Genomic DNA, 20,677 nt, shown 5'->3' with positions numbered 1-20,677 from the left:
TGATGATTAGTGTATTGCAGCCTCGGCCGCAGTGTGTGAATGGTGAATGGTTGCTGTACTGTGTGAAAGCGCTTTGAGTAGTCTTTAAGACTAGACAATAAACTGCCTATATAAATACAGTCCATTTACTTATGTGGCACACATTGTAGTCCAGCATCTCAAAATACATATGATTGGTTAAAAGAAATGCCAATAAACCAGAGCCAAAAATATGGTGTTTTCTGAAAATTAAACCACATAAACCTATTCTGGTACAACCTCTAAATACAATTATGAACCTGAAAATGAGCATAATATGAGCACTTTAAAACCCACTTCTTCTTCGTTGGCTTTCAATTCACGTTGAGTTTTGACAGCTTCTTTACTGTTGTTTATTTTGAATTTTTTTGTGTATTTTATTCATTTTGTTTTTGAGCTTGTTGCACTTTGGTCAACTATGGTTGTTTTTGCATGTGCTATATAAATAAAATTAAACTTGAAAAAATTGAACTTTTCAACTTGATTTACGTATTGGAATTTGGGATTGAATGACATGGGCATTTCAGTCGGTGCCTAAAAGTATCGAATTTCGGTACCCAGCCCTATTACAAACACACACACACACACACACACACACACACACACACACACACAAACACCTCCATGCTCGGGCATATATAGGAGGCAAAGAGAAGACAGACGCACAGATAGCAAGAAAATAATTTGAAACCACACAATGTTACAATCTACAGGCTAGATGTGTGTGTGTGTGTGTGTGTGTGTGTGTGTGTGTGTGTGTGTGTGTGTGTCATTGCTCAAGTGTGCGCACAGCCATTCTCCGAAGAATGAAAATCTATTTCATATCAAGTACTGTACTGTATAATTTGTATTATTTATTGCACCATTTGTCTCCAAGGGAACATCGCATTCAAGGACTGATGATGTCTGCAAGATTATACAATATCAAAAGAATTATCTGATCCCCTCCCGAGCAATGAAATGAGATTTATTTAACTTATTTATCTTGTGTTTCCGCGTTATTTCCTCGCCTTTATCTGGGGATTTGCATCTAAGCGGGAGATTATTCAAAGAGACGACCGTGCATCTGTTAAGACAGTGTTTCTTCTGTCTCTGTCTCATTCATGTCTTCTCTCTCTTTGTCTCTCCTCTGCTGCGTTTCTTTTCATTTTTCTCATTGTCACATTTCGGCTGTTTCTCCGTCACTCATGTGTCTGCCTTTCTGTTTGTGTTCGTCCTCTCTATCTGCAGATGGACAAATTTGGTAAAGCGGTGAACTACGCAGACGGCGCCCTCTCCTTCATAGAGTGTGGAAATGCTATGGAGCGAGATCCGCTGGAGGCCAAATCACCGTATACCATGTACTCTGAGACTGTGGAGCTGATCAGGTACTGGATGGATGGATGGATGAGACGCTCTATAGGAGCGCCTGTCTCTTTAATCCCTCCTCGATTGGCCAGAATGCTTCCTGGAAACTCTGGAGCCTCCACTCCTTGTTTCACTAGTGGAAGTGGAGGGCCTATGTTCCCACAGCCCTATGTTCACACATTTCTAAGATTTTTTTCAAAATTAGGCCCTATGTTCCCACATTTCTAAGATTTCTTTTCCAAAATTAGGCCCTGTGTTCCCACATTTCCTTTTTCATAAACTGTATCAGATTTTATCCCCCTAATGCTAACCCTAACCCTAAAAAATGCTGTGGGGCAGGATAGTGCTTAAATTGAAGGGAAATGTAGGATAAAGGAGAAAAGAATGTGGGAACATTGGGCTGTGGGAACATAGGGCCTAATTTTAAGAAAAATCTTAGAAATGTGGGAACATAGGGCTGTGGGAACATAGGGCCTAATTTTCAGTGAAAAAAAATCTTAGAAATGTGGAAACATAGGGTTGTGGGACCATTGGGCTGTGGGAACATAGGGCTGTGGGACCATTGGACTGTGGGAACATAGGGCTGACCTCAGTGGAAGCTGGAGCTACTGCAACGGAGTATATAGCAGGACTTTGTACCGTGAAAAATCACCAGTAAAGGGTTCTAAACCAAAATACTACACAACAGGACATGTCCCAGCAGTAAAGTGACTGGAATTTGAGGAGAAATGACCAGCATTGGCCGAAATTACAGCTATGTCGCATTAGCATGTAGCTGCTTAATAGTTAGCAGTATGCTAACGTTAGAGTGTAGTGGAACGAAGCAGCACTTTCTACCTTAAAAAAATCGCAGATAAAGGCTTCAGAACAAAACACTACCCAATCGGACATGTTTCAGCAGTAATACGACCCAGAATTGGGGAGAATTTAACAACATTGGCAGCCCAGATGACATTGTTTACTGCCGTTAGCCATGTAGCTACTATAGTTAGCAGTGGACACTTAATAGAATATAGCAACTTTTAAACCAGATACTACATAAACAGAAAATATTTCAGGAGTAATGTGACCCGGAATTGCGACAATGTTAACACCGGAGTGGCTTAAAAAAAAAAAACTCCAGTCCTGCCTACTTGAAGCAGATGACCAATCACAGCAGGCCAGGCCGGCTTCGAGTTGCGTAAGACTTAACTGAGAGTAGAAAAAACTGTTGAAACCGGAGTGTTCAGAATAGTTGGAAATCTGAACATTTTAGCTCACAGGGATTTGTCTAAAATACGTTTACCTCATTATTTGTTTTGGCCACGTTTAACATGAAAATCCAACATAACATTGTAGATATGACAGAAAACACAGAAAAGCATACGTCCCCTTTAAAAGAAATGCCAATAAACCAGAGCACATTTTTCTCCCATCCCGGAATGCTTTGTAGACTAGCCAGACCCTCCTCCACAGCGCTGTGGATTTCATTACTAAATCACATTATTTGTTTGTAATAATCAGCTTAAGTATGCAGTGCACAGATCATATGAAGCAGAGATAACTAAGGATCTTAAGTTTCTGTATGGGAGGGGCAGGGGCATTTGATGTGTTCTGCGCTGAAGCAGTGCAAAGGCTCATGGGAAGAAAATAAATAAGTTCTGAAGACAGTTTCTGTCCTAGTTAAAGTGTGTTTTAATAATGTTCTGTTAATGTTTTGGGTGTGCATTTATGTTATCTGGGTTTTAATTTTGTATGGTTGATTTAGTGTTCATGTTTATCTACATTTATTGTTGCACCATGACCAAGACCCGGGGGTCATATCATATACACAGATTGAAAACTAGTAACTGTCTCCTGAGTGAAACTTTCCAAGCAGTACATTACGTTGGAAGATTTCAATGTTTTATGTTGATTGTTTTCCTTTTAGTTTTTTTGGAACAAATATATTAAATACATTCATCTTAAAGTCATACGGTCATAAAGTAAAAAAACATATTCATATGAACAAATTATTAAGTTGCCTAATGTTTTATATTTGTAATGTTTCTTTGTATGTTGAACTTAACGTGCTTATTTTAGACAACATGACTCAAGAAAAAACTCATTTATGTTTACTAATGATTTTTAGTAATGACTACTAACGTAAACTTGATTTGTCTACTGCATCAACTTACCGCTCTGGGTTAATACAACTTAACATGTTAAGTTTAACCTTGTGTAAAAACTTAAAGGACAATTCCGGCGCAAAATGAACCTAGGGGTTAATAACAGATGTGTACCGAATCGATCGTTCTCTGGGACATGTTTTCATGCTAATCGAATGTGTTTGTAGCTTGAAACAAGCTAGCGCGGACCACTGATTAGCTTACAACGCTAGTATTCAGGGCACAGGGAAAGTAAAAACAAATCGCTATTTCTATACCACTAAAAAGGCTTCAAATATCACCAAACTTCCACAGTAGTATAATGAGGGTCCCTACATGGAACGCTACTGTCTTTATAATCTATCTTTTTAATAAACTGTCTGTACACTTACAAAGTTCTCAATGCTTCGGTTTACATGTAGGGACCCTCATTATGCTACCGTTGAACTGTAGTGCTATTTTGTGCCTTGGTAGTGGTATAAAATAACGATTTACCATCTGCCCCGAAAGGTAGTGTTAGCATGCTAATCACCGATTTGCGGTAGCTTGTTTAAAGCTAGAGACACATTTGATTAGCATGAAAACATATCTCAGAGAACGGTCGACTCGGTACATATGTGTTATTAACCCCTAGGTTCATTTTGCGCCGGAATTGTCCTTTAAACGGTTTAAGGCAACTGGTTTCCACGCACATTTCTAGTAAAATCAACTTATTTCGGGATAACAGTCCACACAAATATACCCCAGCAAACAATGGAAAAAAAATATATTATGAACAGCTGGTTTTTGTAATGCCTGATATGGGTGCAGCACCTTTTTAGTTTAGCTGGTCAGTTGAACAAGGGAATAAATGGTGTTGTCTGTCTGTCTATAGCTGTAATTTACAGGCAGATATTAAAGTCAAGAAAAGTGGAGAAGGTAAATGAATATTTAAGGTAGCTTAAATTATTCTCTGTCATACAGATTTTAGCAGTTCTTTTGAGGAAAGTTCTCTGGAAATCAACAACTGTGACTCTCTACCCAGATATGCAGCTATTATGTTCTGTAATTCTTTCCCAAATAAATGAGTGGGTACTTACTTTGTGCACTGTCTCGGCACATTTCCCTATAATTGCTTCCAAATCAGATTGATTCATATGTGGAAAATTACACCTCTCTTATCAGCCTAACCTTACTGACCTGTTGTAGAGTTCGACCATTAGCCGTAATAATATTTTGCGGTTGCATATGTTCACCTCTCTGCCCACAGAAAATGACTAATCAAAACTTTCAAAACTAAACCCTAATTAGCATGAAGCTCTGGACTCTCCAACATAGATTATTTTTTTTATTTTTTTATCTTTGCTGTCTAAAGCATCACAGACCTGCAGGGCTGCTAATGAGCGTAGTTAAACTAGTGTTGCATTCCAGGATCTCTGCTGTTCTCCAGCCTTTCAGAACTGCCAGTGTGTGTGGAGTCACTAAGTGTGACTTTAAAGAGAGCAACGTGAGAATAACAAATGACTTGCTTCCTTTGAAAGCAGGCAGGTTGACAGCAGGGTGCTGTTAGTGGGAGAGAATCCTTTAACTGAAGGACTCAGGTTCAAGCCCTGCTTGTCTGCACTCATCCATCCTGCTGAAGTGTCCTCGAGCAAGACACTGAATGGTCCCTCAGCTGCAGGGCTGCGGATCTGCCACTCCGGCCTTTCACCTCCCTGAGGAGGGAGCAGAAGAAAGGACGAGACTTCTTTTTCCTACGGAGATCAATGAAGTATAGAGGTGTTACCCCTCTCCCTTGATTCACCTGTCACTGCTGAATTTCATGTTGACTGATTAAGCACCTCGCTAGTCTCTCATTGCCAAAACCTCCACAGTCTCCACAGTGCTGCAGAGGAGAGTCTGGCAACAGGAGCATACACTCCTGGATAGGAGGAAAAAAAAGCTCTGGGTTGTTTGCATTTCTTTAAACCAATCACAATCGTCTTGGGCGGCGCTAAGCACCGGAGGCAGCGACGGTGGCTCTGCGAAATAGTCTCGGGAAGGAACTTGTTTTGGTGGAACATTTGCACCACGCAAAAAAACCCCGCCACATACGATTTTAAATGAAGTTAACTTGACACAATATAGTAACGTGAGCTATTTAACCCTCCTGTTGTCCTCGGGTCAAGTCTGACCCCTTTTCAAAGTTTTCTATATCAGAAATGTGGGTTTCTTTTAACAAAATTGCCCAAAAATAACATGGATGGTTCAACGCAGCGCTCGTCGCAATTAAAATGTTTAAAAAAATGTCAAAGAATGTTGACTAAAATTACATAAAAGTGACAAAAACATTGAAAAAAGCGACTAAACAGCAGACTAAAGCTTTGAAAAAAGCGTCAAACAGGGCACTAACAATGTTTTAAAAAAAGCGACAAAAACGTAAAAAAAAGGCATCGAAAATGTTGAAAAAAGCATCGAAAAATGTTTGTTTTTTTTTGGTTTTCAGATTTTCATTACCCGAGAGGACAACACAAGGGTTAAATTAGCTGATACATGGTTAAACATAATTTGCTCTTACCAGTGTATCGCCGTGTGTATTTTGTCCATAGCAAACCCCCACCAATCGGTCCCAAAACGTCCCAGTTAGAGAGGAAATGCAGTAAACATATTCTTTGTAAATCTTTACAATCCTTCCCAGAACGACCCAAGCAGGCCGGCCTTGTGGCACGATCCAAATTGTCCTTAAAACCCTTTTTTTTTTTTTTTGCATGCAACGCTGATCAGAGGCTCCGGTTAATGTCGCTCAATCCGCAAAACGAACCTAGGGGTTAATAACAGATGTGTACCCACTCGATTGCTCTCTGGGACATGTTTTCATGCTAATCAAATGTGTTTGTAGCTTGAAACAAGCTAGCACGGACCGCTGATTAGCTTACAATGCTAGTATTCGGGGCACAGGGAAAGTAAAAACAAATCGCTTATTATACCACTAAAAAGGCTCAAAATATCACCAAACTTCAACGGTAGCATTATGAGGGTCCCTAAATGTTAACCGAAGCACTGAGAACTTTGTAAGTGTACAGACAGTTTATTAAAAAGATAGATTATAAAGACAGTCACGTTCTCGTATACAGGCGGCCGCCGTCTTGGGAGCTACTGTCTTTCTAAACTATCTTTTTAATAAACACTTGCAATGTTCTCAATGCTTTGGTTAACATTTAGGGACCCTCATTATGCTACCGTTGAAGTGTGGTGATATTTTAAGCCTTTTTAGTGGTATGAATAGCGATTTGTTTTTACTTTCCCTGTGCCCCGAATACTAGCGTTGTAAGCTAATCAGTGGTCCGCGCTAGCTTTTTTCAAGCTACAAACACATTCGATTAGCATGAAAACATGTCCCAGAGAGCGATCGAGTGGGTACACATCTGTTATTAACCCCTAGGTTCGTTTTGCGCCTGAATTGTCCTTTAACAAAAAGAAAGCGGAAAGTGAGAGACACCCGGAGGCACCGGAACTATCCCGTAAATGAACCATCGTCGATATAGACTACCACCTCGCTAAGCAATGGCACTGGGTCACTAGGGGCAGGAGGAAACAGCTGCCCCCTACGGTATTGATTGAAATACCTCGTCAGTAACCACAGGATGCACAGTCAGATCAAGCTGACCTGTAGCTTGTCTAGTCTTAGCCTATGGGCACTTCAGCAGGGTGGATGCTGGCTGTCTGAAGAAATGAATCACTGACTGCCGTAACTGTCACTGTTTTACATTCTGTTCAGAAAGAGCAGCTCCTTGAATGATTTTAACCTTGATTTTGTAATTAGAATGAAGCCTTGAGTGTCCATGTCTTGGCTATAATGAGAGAAATTAAGTGTGTTTACATTTCACGCGCATAAATCAGTGAAAATGTCAGCACATGAGTAATGAGCGTCTCTCCTCTGCAGGTATGCCATGAGGTTGAAGAACTTCACCAGCCATTCAGCCTCCGTCGCTGAGAAGAAGCTAGCTGTGTTGTGGTATGATTCTCTTTTATGTGTGTGTGTGTGTGTGTGTGTGTGTGTGTGTGTGTGTGTGTGTGTGTGTGTGTGTGTGTGTGTGTGTGTGTGTTTGTTTAACTATAATCGTGGGGTCCAAAAACCGGGGGTCCAGTATACTTGTGGGGTCCCGGCAGCTTTGTGAGGCTAAAATGCTGGACCCCACAACTTTAAAGGACTGTTTGAGGGTTAAGACTTGGTTTTAGGATTAGGGTATAGTTAAAGGTTAGGCATTTAGTTATGATGGTTAAGGTTAGGGTAAGGGGCTAGGGAATGCATTTTGTCAGTGACGGGTCCCCACAAAGATAGTGCCACAAACCTGTGTGTGTGTGTGTGTGTGTGTGTGTGTGTGTGTGTGTGTGTGTGTGTGTGTGTGTGTGTGTGTGTGTGTGTGTGTGTGTGTGTGTGCGTGCGTGCGTGCGTGCGTGCGTGCGTGCGTGACCAGGATATTAGAAACACTGTGGTCATGAGAGTCCTATGTTTTGACCAGGTCTCCAAAATGTGTCTTACTGTCTTTGTATTTAACTATTCAGTTAACTGTTAAATAATGTTTTTTGGTGGATTGTCCTGGCGGCCTGCGGGTTTAGGATGTTGGCCAAGTGGTTGCAATGTCTCTCAGTGCTTGGGACTGTTGCATGTCATTCATTACATTTTCGCCCCCCCCCTTGTCTGTAAACTGCCTTCTATACACTGCCATCCAAATTCTGATGGAGAGACACCGAAACCTTTATTTACTCTTGGCCTACAAATGTGCAAATTTAAACAATGTTCCAAGTTGGATTCAGAAAACCCTTATAACTGCACAAACCTAATCGTAAATTGCCCGTTTCAACCTTCTGAATTCCCCATTTTCAGGAATAGCTGTTGCATGAGATGTTATCATTAGTATAATGGACCCGGCTTCAATTCCTGCTGTCTGAAATTAGTAGTAGAGTTAGTAGTTGTATTATGGGATCAGAGCAGTGCTGCACCATTACAAAAGAGGGAATGGTTTGAAGTTGGATGCTAAAAAAAATAAACATCTTGCAAAGCGGTCCATGACTTAGATGGCAGGCCAAGATCTGATAGTCACAGAGATGGATAAGAGAATATTACAGGCTTACTGTAGTTTATTGTCGGGCACTGTCGGGTGCCACATCAGTGACAGCGACCCACATAAAGACTGTGAAGTAGCTGTTGGAGTGAGAAACTCAAAATTAGTTTGGATAAAGGCACTATAGTAATTATTATTGTAAAGTCAAACCCAAGTGGAGACAATCTGTACGTAACTTGTACGACAGTCCTGCAACACTGACCTAGAGAAATTTCCTTTCCTTTCTATGTAGCCTTTTTGTAATTCATTATAAACACATTTATAATGTGTTATAATCTGCTTATAGTGCTTCGTAAGTATAGTTATGGGCACTCATGAATATTCATTATGCTGTTATAATAAGGCTTAACGATTTGGGGGGAAAAATCTAATTGCAATTTTTCTGCCAGATATTGTGATTACGATTCGATTTGCGATTATTACTTTTTAAAGTTTAGCTAAAGTTCAATATTAACAGTGTAACAGATAAAACATGTCATGGAGCATTATAACATGAGAAACCATCAAAACTGCTCTATATTCTTATGCAGGGATGAGAACATACATATGACTGTGTTTTTCTTTTAATAAACATGGAACATTGAACAGTCAAACACAGAACATTTATCACAAAAGCTAAATTTATAATAATAATAAACAATTCCAGTAAAAAAATACCAGTACTTTCCTGTAAACTGATGATTCCGATATGCCTCAGTTCAATAGCAGCGTCTACATATTGCACTTCTACTATCATGTTAATTGAAGTTCTACAAATAAATGAAAAATCCACGGAAAATAGGACATTTCTGTAAATAATCTGTGATATGTGATAACATTATTCCAGCATTTATTTTATGAAAAACAGTAAATATAATAATAAAAAGAATAATTAAAAAATGTTAAACCAAATGTTACACCAAACATTCAACTAAATATTGTACATTCAATTAATCGCGTTCTTCACAATTAGCTAATTGCAGTTTTTCAAATCGCGATATGAAAACGATTAATCGTTCAGCCCTACTTTATATAAATAATCACAACACATTAAAAAGCATTTCATAATGACTTATAAGATCAAGTATCATAATACTTCATAATTGCTGGTCAATCAGTGTCTTTTTTTTAAGACCATGTCTATAATACACTATAAACGTACATATCATGCACTATAATTTTGCGTATTGCACTGTGTAATTATAGTTATAAGCATTTATAACTCTTTATAATGCTTTACAACAATATGCATATATAAAAGCACATTATAAAGCATTTCATAATGACTTATAAGGTCAAGTATCATAATATTCCATAGCTCACTGACTACCATTTTCTTTCCAGGATCATAGTGTATTATAATACTCATACCTTTAATACATTATAATAATTGTATTTATAACTATACTTACACAGCACTATAAGCAGAATATAACGCATTATAAATGTGCTTATTTTGCACTCTAGAAACAGGCTTCATAGAAAGTGTTACCAAATGTCCACATCCAAGAAAACTGGTAAATGCCACAAATTGTCTTAACCCTCCTGTTGTCCTCGGGTCAGATTTGACCTATTTTCAAAAAGTTACTATATCAGAAATTTGGCTTTCTTTCTACCAAATTGTCACAAAAAATGGATGGTTCGGTACAACGCTCTTCACAAGTAAAATAAATAATCACTTCACTACTTCCATTGAATCAACATTGTTTTATTCAATGTTATAGCATATGAAGAAAAGAATTGATAAGAGAACATTGAGAAAAAGTGACAAAAATGTCGGGGAAAAAACAAAAACGTCAAAAGTGCAGAAAAGAAATTGACAGACATTGTGAAAAAGTGACAAAGAACTTTGGGAAAAGTGACAAAACATCAAAAAAGGTAACAAAAATGTTGGAAAAAGCTTCAAAAACGTGGTTAAAAAAACAAAAGAAAATGGGGTGAACACCGGGAAAAGAGACAAAAGTGTCTTACCCCCAAAAATAACAAAAAATTGCCGGTGCAACACAGATGTCTTCTTATTTAATAGTTTTATTTCTTAAGGTGCATAACAGTGACTAACGTTTCGATGTAGGGTTACATCTTTATCAGAGTCCTTGGAGAGAATGGGCAATGAAGCCCTTAATAAGAATCATCAGCAGGTGTGATTGTGCGTAAGAGGGGCGTTAGCTGTCTGAAGATACACCCATCTCAACCAACCAGTCATTAAAGGGCAAATGCCCACAAACAGGTCAAAAGTGATTAAAAACAATGTTTATAGGTAACAAATATAAAATGTTCACAATACAATGGGAATAAAAGTATATTCATCTTAAATATTATATTTTAACATACTTGACATTAGAGAAAGCAAGTTAAATTAAATTCTTCATTTAAACCTAGAGGTTCTAAAGTGCAGAGTATATGTATCCAAAACGCTTCCCTGCATAGGAGTTTATTGTATATGTATTATATGATATCACCACCCCTGGATGGGGGTGTGATTTTCTCGATTCCCCAGAACCTCAGTGATGCAGGGGAGCCATTATTGGCCTGCTTATAATGCCTCGCCATGGCATATGTTAAATTCTGGGTACGAATAGATATAGATAGTCTTATGTTCAGATATCCTTAGTGAGCTTGTGTCTTACCCCCAATTTCCACCAACTGCGGAACGTCTGCGGATCCGCTCCGGAACGGCAGCAGAGTCATTAGGTTTCCATTAAAGTCGATGTGTGTATTTTCACTGACTGCAGAACGTCTGCGTCCCAGCTCCGGAGCAGATACGCAGAGCTTCTATTTTTGCCGGACGCCGGAGAGCTCCGCAGAAATTCAGCACAGCGCAGATTGTGCGGGACAGGAAGTCGAGCACAGAAACAAAATAAAACATCCGGTTAATTTTCAAAATAAAATACACCGTGCTGATCATATTTCCCTGCACTACACCTTGAAAACGTCATAATGGATGGAAACAAACTGTTGTTGGTTTTGTGGCTCTGTTTATAGAAACTACATCCTGTTAGATCGCACAATCATGTTGAATTCGCACGATCACATGGGTCCTCGTGACTTCAGCTGTCAGTCATAGCCGCAGCCGTTGTGCAACAAATCCGGAGCTGGTGGGTATTGAACATAGACTGTATATAAGGTATTGAAGGACGGCGGAGCACAGAGCCGACACGCAGCGGAGCTGATCCGCAGACGTTCTACAGTTGGTGGAAATCAGGAGTTACGGTTTTCATTTTAAATTTGGACCCAGAAAAACTAAAAGTTGCATGGGCGACGGGAAGACAAAAGGAGAGTTAAATCAGTCGTTCGTACCACTTAAGAATCATTCAGTTCTTGCATGATGTCTTTTTCCTCTCACTCAGTGTGCTCTGCTAAATCACAAAGATGTGGATTTTTGTATTATCATACATTATACATTTCCCACACACCTTTACTTCACTCAAGTTCTTCCTAGTCAATGCGGACTCGTGGGGCGTCTTTGAAGTCCGGGTGCATTTTGTGTGGATGACATGAAAATAATATTAAGGATGGAGCTTTAAAAGGGGAATTTGTACAGCGCATTCATCTGCCTCCTAATGGTTTTGTTTCCATAGTAACCGCTGTCTGTCTCTGCTGTATCTGAGGATGTTCCATTTGAAGAAAGACCACGCTGTCAAGTACTCGCGGTCGCTCATGGAGTACTTCAAGGTAACACACACGCAGATTAAACACACACACACACGCACACACATTTGGACATGGACTTTATTTCCTCTCACTCCTTTCATTTCCTCACTCTGTGGTTGAAAAACATGAAAAGCCAATTACAATCCCTCAAATACATTTGATATTCATTTTCATGGTGCCTGTGCATTAATTTTGCATGACGTTATTAAAATCCATTCTTTCTCTTTGATTTTAATGTATTAATTAGCTCCATCAATCATCACAGTGGATTGTTAGGGTTTAATGTGCTTGTTTTGATTAATTATGTTTAGTTTAATTAATTACTGAGGATGTCATTATCACAGTGCCGCATTTGCATTGATGGGATTGGATTCCTGGGAAGCGACTGACTGGGGGTTTAGCTGTGTGTGTGTGTGTGTGTGTGTGTGTGTGTGTGTGTGTGTGCGTGCGTATGTGTCTATGTGCGCAGGCTGTGTACATACAGTACGTGTTGACAGACAACTGAAAGCAGTCAGAGCAGTTAGTTTTAAAAGAGAAACGGCACAAAAACAAGTTCTGTAATATTTGTATCCACATAACACATTATTGTGGATTTTAAGTGTTTGTCACTGGCATTACATACAATTTAATGTTCAGAAATGACACACACTGTATGGGCAAGTGTATGGGTGTCTCAGTGTGGGGGATTAGCTCATGTTATATTACCATTAACATTCTAGCCATTTAGCTAAAGCCCTCGTCTACAATGCTTTGTTATATAACTAATTAAATGAAAGGTTTACAGTATGTATGCATGGAAAAGAATGCCAATGGATATTAATCATTTTATATTTCAACCTACTGTATTAGTGAAAAAAAAAAAAAAAAAAAAAAAACCGTTACTTTAAGGTAATTATTTATTACTTCAAAATTAATTAGTTGAGCTTTAATGCCTTGTTTTATCACTTAAAGCTATTAGAATTTCTCCCATCTAGCAGTGAAATTGTATATGACAACCAATTGAATATTACTTTCTAGCCCTTCCTCCTACGGTGGCCGAACCCGAAATTAGCTCTTAGTATCGCCATCGTTTACATGCAGCTGTTCTAGCCACTCCAATATTAACTTTGGTCTTGTTGCTTTGCCTGTCGCGTTGTCGTTTTAATTCTCTTTTTCGCTTCCCTGGCGAGTAATCTCCCCCTTGCATTCGTCACGATGCCAACAGGCGTAAGAGGGCGAAATGCGGAGGTATATCCCTCTTTGGCTAATGTATTTTAAAGATGGAGGCGCTACATGGCTGCCGTCATTCGAGCGAGTCGCTCGTATGTATTCTGAATGATCCTGAATGGCAGATTCTACACTTACGAGAATACTTTGATTAGTCGGTGGAAGTAATGACGCATTAATGAGCACTTATTTGTGAAAGAACAAAGGGGTTTTTGCTGAGAATCAACTTAAAAAATTACACAATGTAGGTTTAAGAAATAGCTGATTTCAAACAACATTTTGGATAACTCTGGCACCTTTTACAGCAATGTTGATTAATGTGTGCTAATGCTGTTAATCCCCAAATAAAACCACAACTTTTAATTTTGACATTTTGGATTTTGTACAGATACAGACAAGATATAACGTTAAAGTTGGTTAGACTTATAAAACTAACTTTCTGTCATATTTGCTGAAACTGACCCTATGTTCCAGTAGAACTACATGAAGCAGGTCATTTAAAAAAGAAAAATCCGGCACCACCTACAGCCTGTAGTGCGATTTGCAAAAATCCCTGCAAAAAAACGCTCCCTGTTCAGATGCACCAATCAGGGCCAGGGGGGTGTCTAACTGTTTGTCAATCACTGCTCAGGCACACACATTCGTTCTCCTTTGTGGGGGGAGGGGCTTAGGAGACTGTTTTTGGCTTTAGCGGAAAGTGGGGAGGGACTGAGAAGTTGTCGATGTTCAAATTTGTTGGCTAAGTCCTGGATCGTCACAATCCTACCTACGGCACCTTTAACTACTGAGCTTTAGAGGTGCCAGTAGGTAGATTTTGTTACCTTCAGACAGAGCCAGGCTAGCTGTTTCCCCGTTACCAGGCTTTGTGCTAAGCTAAGCTAACCGTCTATTGGCTATGGCTTCCTATTTGGTACTTGACTGACAAAATCTATGAAATATGACCTGTGGTGCATAAGTTCTCCTTCTTCATTCTCTAGTATTTTCCCATGTATATAATAAAACAGATACTGTAACCTATAAAAACAAATAATAAATGTGTCTTTCTGTGACCCAGAATTCAGCCAAGAGTTCCCACCAAGCACCCTCTCCCTGGAGGACCAATGGGAAGTGAGTACAAACACACACACACACACACACACAGTATCACCCCCCTTCATTCACATAGATAATTGAGAATTTATAATTCACCGGAGCTCTGCTGCAAAATACCATGGTGCCCCTGACAGCCACTTACTCAAACAAACCCCTCAGGAAGCAAATAAAGGGATTGATTTGTTGTAGATGTAAGGAGGAGAAGACCAGAGGGGCTGCCGAGGGCTGGCTGAGAAGGAGTGATGGAGGGAGTGATGATGGATGGAGGGGGAAGAGGGGTGGAGGAGCTGCGGATGGGAAGCTAATGAGTTTGGACAGCTCTGACGCTGCACAACAGCAGGACTGAAGCTGTGTGTGTGTGTGTGTGTGTGTGTGTGTGTGTGTGTGTGTGTGTGTGTGTGTGTGTGTGTGTGTGTGTGCGCGCGCGCGCGGTGTGTGAGTCAGGCACAAGTCGTTGGGTCAGCGAGGGTCAAGGCCATATCACAGACATTACATCACTGCCAGAGCCACACACAGACCCAGCTGTGCAGCAGTTTGTACTAACACGACTGATGTTACTATACAGCGAATATCAGAAATGCCACACACCCTCTCAGTTTACACCTTTTGTAGCTGTAAGGCCTGAAATTATCATTACTTTGTTGTATTTGATATAGTTCCCTGCGAAGTCAACAAAAGACTTATTTAGTTTGACTAATTTTCACCATAATGAATGTGCGGCGTTATAAACATTAACATAGTGTAGCATAGCTAATTTAGTTGTGATATACTGGTTTTACTATAAACTGATAGTAACAAGTGGTAGCCTCTGTCTCATGTATCTAAAGTGCGTTTACATGTAGTTGTAAATAGGATGGGCATTGAGAACCGAGTCCTACTTGGAATCGTTTCAAAAATTACGATTCCAGTAGATTTGTTTCTTTATTGGAATTGTTTGGAGGATTTGGTTTGGTGTTGCAGCCATGGAGCACAGTAAGCAGCGCTTCTAGTGTGGCTTTATTTTACATTGAAAAAGCCCAGTAAAACTGCAACCCACCATTGAATCAAAATAAAACTTCCCTCTTATTTGTGAAATAAGCATGTGACCTCTTTCAACTCCAGAATCGAGAATCGATAAGAACCGGAATCGAAAGGAAGAATCGCAATTGGAATCAGAATTGTTGAAATCCAAACGATGCCCAACCCTAGTTGTAAAACCTGATTCCTGGTTATATCCGGTTTCTCAAACGCCATGTCTTACCCCAGCTTAAATCAGAATCTCACACCCGGTTAACAGACCTAGATAACTCCTTTAGTAACCAGGATATTCGTGCATGTATACAACTCAACTGGGGTTAACTCGGGCTACCCGTCTGCGCATGCTCCATAGGTTATAACTGCCCCTCCCCACTCCGCTGCAGTGGTTTTTGACCCAGAAATAGAAGAATTTCTTTTAAGAATTCACCAACACCACGACACATTTCTTCACAGGAAAAAAAAAAGCCGTATTATTTTCCTGTTGCTGTATTCGATGGTTGAGATGACTGCAGAGACAGATACATTTGCGAGATGGATATTATTTTCAGGAGTTATTACGCTGCGTTGAAGTGAGCTGTCCTGTTTCTGTTCCCGTGGTCAGAGCCAGAACTAGAGACGGTACGGACAGCATGTATGTCCCAACAGGTGACGGTACGTCAGCGGCTGACAGATATAAACATGTCGGGAATTAATGTTGAGGCTTGCTACACGTAAATATCATTGCATTTTATCAGCCGTGGAGAGTAACTATGCCTGTAGTGGAATGGCTTCGAATGACGACCAAAAGCGCTTGTCTTTTACTGTGACCATTTACTGTTCAATATGTTGCAGTTTTACAAACAAGAAAGTGAACAACTTGAGCCTGACGGACATGTTGCATTTCAGTAAGCTAGCAAGAGTAGGCTACACAACAGACAACTTCCGTGTAGCCTACTTCAAAATAAAAAGCACTTCCTGTGACGGTTCGCAGTAAAACTAAATTACTGTTAAATAAGGTTGTGTAGGCTACCTTTTCACAAATCAGCTGTAAATCAAGTACTGTAAATAATGTAAATAGTGAGTTTTAATCACACTATAATTGAACATTTCCTTTAGAGTGTTTTAAACTAAACAACATGAATTTCTTATTCAAGTGTTATAAACAAACATTTTATAACAATGCCGTACTTTTAATTGAGTATTTTCATTTTCTCCTAATTGCCTATTATATGTTTTACTTATCTATATTATCTTTTATAGCTTTAGTTACTTTGCATATTTATATTAATTATACAAAATATGAATAATCTATGATGTATTAAAGTGGATTCACAAGCTAGCTGCCAAATCAAACTTCTCCTGTTATTTTGGTAAAAGTAACTCAAAAGTAATGCAAAAGTATTGTAACGCATTACAATTCAGAGACAGTAATATTGTAATATAACTAATTACTCTCAAATGACAGTAACTAGTAATCTATAATGTATTACATTTTGGAAGTAACTTGCCCAACACTGTCCGTTAGCAGTGAAGGAGTTGACTAAGGCTAACGCTAGCGATGCTAAGCCGACGGCACGACGTTAGCGATTGGTTATGGCAGATCCAGAGTGGCTCTGGGCAGATCCAATAGTTTTAAACTTCAACAGAGTACCCGCCTTCAAGAAGTTAACACTTGTCAATGGAGAGTGGCCAGACTCTGTACTAATGAAATGTACCAGAGTCTGGTAGGACCAGGCTAACATAAACTCACCCTACAGATAATTATCTCCAACTCTGCAGTTTCTCTCAGCTTTACGGAGCGTTTTAGAGCCTTTAAGCTGATTGTTTTGGTTTGGTGGGCACATTTCCTGTCTTGGTTCAGTCTCACCGCTCCCGTCAAATTTGTAGCAGCAGCCAGCTGTTGACGGTAGAAAAGCTCTAAAAACCCACTGTACTGTACAGTACCAGCCCAGCCCTAGTCTTGCATTGCCAGACCTATCTCCAAAGCGCTGTGTCAGCACTGCAGAATGGTCTGGCTACACCACCTATTCTGTGATTTAAAAAAAACGCTCTGGCTCTGTCTGTATTTCTTTAAACCAATCACAACCGTTCTGGGCGGCATTAAGCCCCGATAGTGGAGATTCCAGCAATGTACATCTGTTGAGGCAGACTAGCCAAGCACCAACAGAAAAAAAGGAGACTTAATATTGAACTTGATATTCATCTGATGGCTATAACTGTGACTCCAAAAGAAGGCTAATGTTGGTCTGTGCCTGCTGGATGTGTAATTAAGCAAGTGATTACGAACACATTCATCACAACAACTTTATAAGGTGATAATATGTCAACCACTGCCTCCAAGTGGTCAAAATAAAATCAATAAATGCAGCTTTAATACCACATTTTCTACAAAAAACTTGCTGCTTCCTTTTACAAGTATGGTGCTTCTTATCCCTAGGGCATCTTTTACTTTCCACCTTGTTCTTTTCTGAAGAGGACAAATGTTTTTTTTCTCAGTCAACCTCTTCTCTCTTACCCATTCCCACTTTAAAAAAATGCTTTTCTTGTTTTGTGCTGTTGACAGCACTTTTTAGCAGTCGTATCTTTAAAAATAGAAAACTAATAAAGGCAGTATTCAGCAGACAGCATCCTTAATGCCAGTAAGTCTGTTTGGAAAATATGTTACAACTAAACTCTTGGCTGACAGACTCCAGTGCACACTTTAGTCTTTGTATGTTATCATGTAACTCCAAAGCCTACTTCCAGCATACAGAAGCTCCCTGTTTAATTCTATTGGTGTTATTGGGATGGGACTCACTGGCTCTCTGTATTTTGCAGGGTCAATGGGACTCCATCCCCCCTCTCACTCTGCCCCTCCCCAGCCAGCAGCGGCGGTGGAGGAGGAGGATCTGGAGGCGCCCTGGGCTCGTCAGGAAGTGTGGCTATTCCCCAAAGGATTCACCACATGGCCGCCAGTCACGTTAACATCACCAACAACATCCTGCGGAGCTATGAACACTGGGAGACAGCTGACAGACTGGCCACTGACAGCAAAGGTAGGACAACAGTTGACAAATGACTTATCATGTAGCCTACTGTACTAAACTGCGGTTTCTTCTTCTGCAGTAGTACAACTTGTGCTCCACAGGTTTTTTTTAACACCCACCTGACAGCAGGTGTAAAAACTTTTATATACTGGCTATTTGCCCAGTCACGATCAGTAGCCAGATTTAAGTCTAAAGAAATGTTGATTTATATCACCAAGTACGTAAATGAAAGTACTAGTGATAGTTTACATGCTAAAACCAGGTTGAAAACAGAACTGTTACTATTAAACATATACAATAGTGTGCGAAAGGCGATACATTGGGATTTTTTTTTAAGTATAATTTTAGAAAAACTAATATTTAAAAAAAGACATGATGTGCATGAAAGTCAAAGAAGTTTACTTTAGGTAAACAATTCAGTACACAGAAAATCAAACTGCCAGTTTGGGATTGTGGTTCACAGGTTCCTAGTGAGCAAATTTTTATATGCTAAAGTAGGCCAAAGTTCAGCCATAGCTACATTGTTAGCTTCTAGCAAAAAGTCAGGCACTGCTAGGCACTGTTAGGCAAAGACACTAGTGATGCGTCCTTCTTATATACAGTCTATGGGTGCGTCTCAGCATAGCCATCTAGCGGTAGGAGGTTTAAACACAACATAAACGTGAACCACTGTCTTATATGAATATTTTTGCACGTAAACTAAAAAACAAAACTAAAAAAATCGATATTGCGTTTTTGAAAATGATGAAAAAAAAATGATTTTTTCTTACACCCCTACTTTCTATGCTATACTCTGACCTAATGCACCTTTAAAGCATCTTTGAATTCTTCCTTCACCTAAGTAAAGAGCACATATTTGACCTGGCCTGCTTATCACTGTATATGTGGTTCCACTAGATTTACCAATAGCCACTAGTTCACAATTCCCCTGGTATGAGAAACTTTTCCTGAATTATGTCCCTTGAACTGTCTTACCAAAGAAAAGTAAGTGGTTTCAAGAGTGTAAAGCCTGATTTATGGTTCTGCATTGAATCTACGGCGTAGGTGGGTACAACCAGTAGGTACACATAGATACAAACCTTGCGGCGTACCCTACGCTGTAGCCTGGCGTGCACCTCTCCGGAAATGTAATTTCACATCGCGGCGACGCAGGCCACAACAACTGTGATTGGTCCGGTTGGCCATGGCTTGGTAGCGTCACATTTCCCCCTACTAATTTCCAGGTTCTCCTTCTCCGTGAACAACATGAAATGAGGAGAGGGTTAACTTTTCCTGCTACATTTTTCCTACCGTGGTCAGAAAGCACAACAGAGACACTCGCTCCGGAGCTAATCCCCGTCACTCTCTTAGTAGCATTACCACACTCTCCCCATGCACACACACATACCAGCTCTGCTATGATACGCTAGATCGACGCAGACACACCGCCGCACAAGTATAAATCCTTAACTGCATCCACACACTCAACACAGCCCTCTCTTATATTGACTTTTGTCTAAACATCAACAGCTAACATCATCAGCTAACATTGTGCTAGCTAACAACAAACAACTGACTGCTATCACTGGCAGCAACCCACCAAGCAACAGCCAAACAATTATCCTCAGCTACCTCCTTAAGCTAACTAGCATGCTAACTGCGTGTCAAACTAACTAGCATAATGCCTGAGCCACCAAATAAACCAAACAACAATGTGTTAAGCTAGCTAGCATGCGAACAGCATGTTAAGCTAACTATCATGCAGCCCTGGGCCACCACTTAGATTACTGTTCAACAAAAAACAGTCATACCGAAGTCATTTGTGGAAAGTGTTGTAAACCAAGTTCTAATACTTTCAAAATTTGGATGAATGACTGACCTGACTTTGTCTCTTGATGCCCACAGCACAATCAGAAAAAACACCCAAACTGTGGTATTGGGTTTCATTTCAGCCCAAGCAGCAGCAGATATAACCCTCAGTAACTGTGGCTCTCCCTTCCCCCCTCCCTGCAGAGTTCTTCCAGGAGCTGGACTCGGTGATGGAGCCGTTGAGTCAGCAGAGCAGCATGACAGAGCTGGTCCGACACATCAGGCAGGGACTGCACTGGCTCCGCTTAGAGGCTCACCTGCTGTAAAGACTGGACCAGAGCCAAAATATTAAAACAGTAAAAAA

The 20,677-nt window shown here is 40.0% G+C and overlaps 1 protein-coding gene across 2 annotated transcripts in view; it reads left to right on the top strand.

Moving 5' to 3' along the window:
• aff2 (AF4/FMR2 family, member 2) overlaps positions 1–20,677 on the top strand; it is a 237,628-nt gene that overhangs the window by 214,648 nt on the left and 2,303 nt on the right. For both annotated transcript variants that reach the window (XM_036005808.1, XM_031280093.2), the window contains exons 21-26: positions 1,249–1,385; positions 7,393–7,464; positions 12,133–12,226; positions 14,466–14,518; positions 18,317–18,534; positions 20,518–20,677. The exon at positions 20,518–20,677 is cut by the window's right edge and continues 2,303 nt beyond it. In XM_036005808.1, coding sequence (XP_035861701.1) covers positions 1,249–1,385; positions 7,393–7,464; positions 12,133–12,226; positions 14,466–14,518; positions 18,317–18,534; positions 20,518–20,639 — 696 coding nt within the window. In that variant the 3' untranslated portion in view covers positions 20,640–20,677. The remainder of the gene's footprint in view (positions 1–1,248; positions 1,386–7,392; positions 7,465–12,132; positions 12,227–14,465; positions 14,519–18,316; positions 18,535–20,517) is intronic.

The sequence above is a fragment of the Sander lucioperca genome, chromosome 1 (genome assembly GCF_008315115.2).
Source record: "Sander lucioperca isolate FBNREF2018 chromosome 1, SLUC_FBN_1.2, whole genome shotgun sequence".
NCBI lineage: Eukaryota > Metazoa > Chordata > Actinopteri > Perciformes > Percidae > Sander > Sander lucioperca.
Note: the sequence above shows the minus strand (reverse complement) of the source record. Positions and strands in the feature narration are given on the sequence as shown.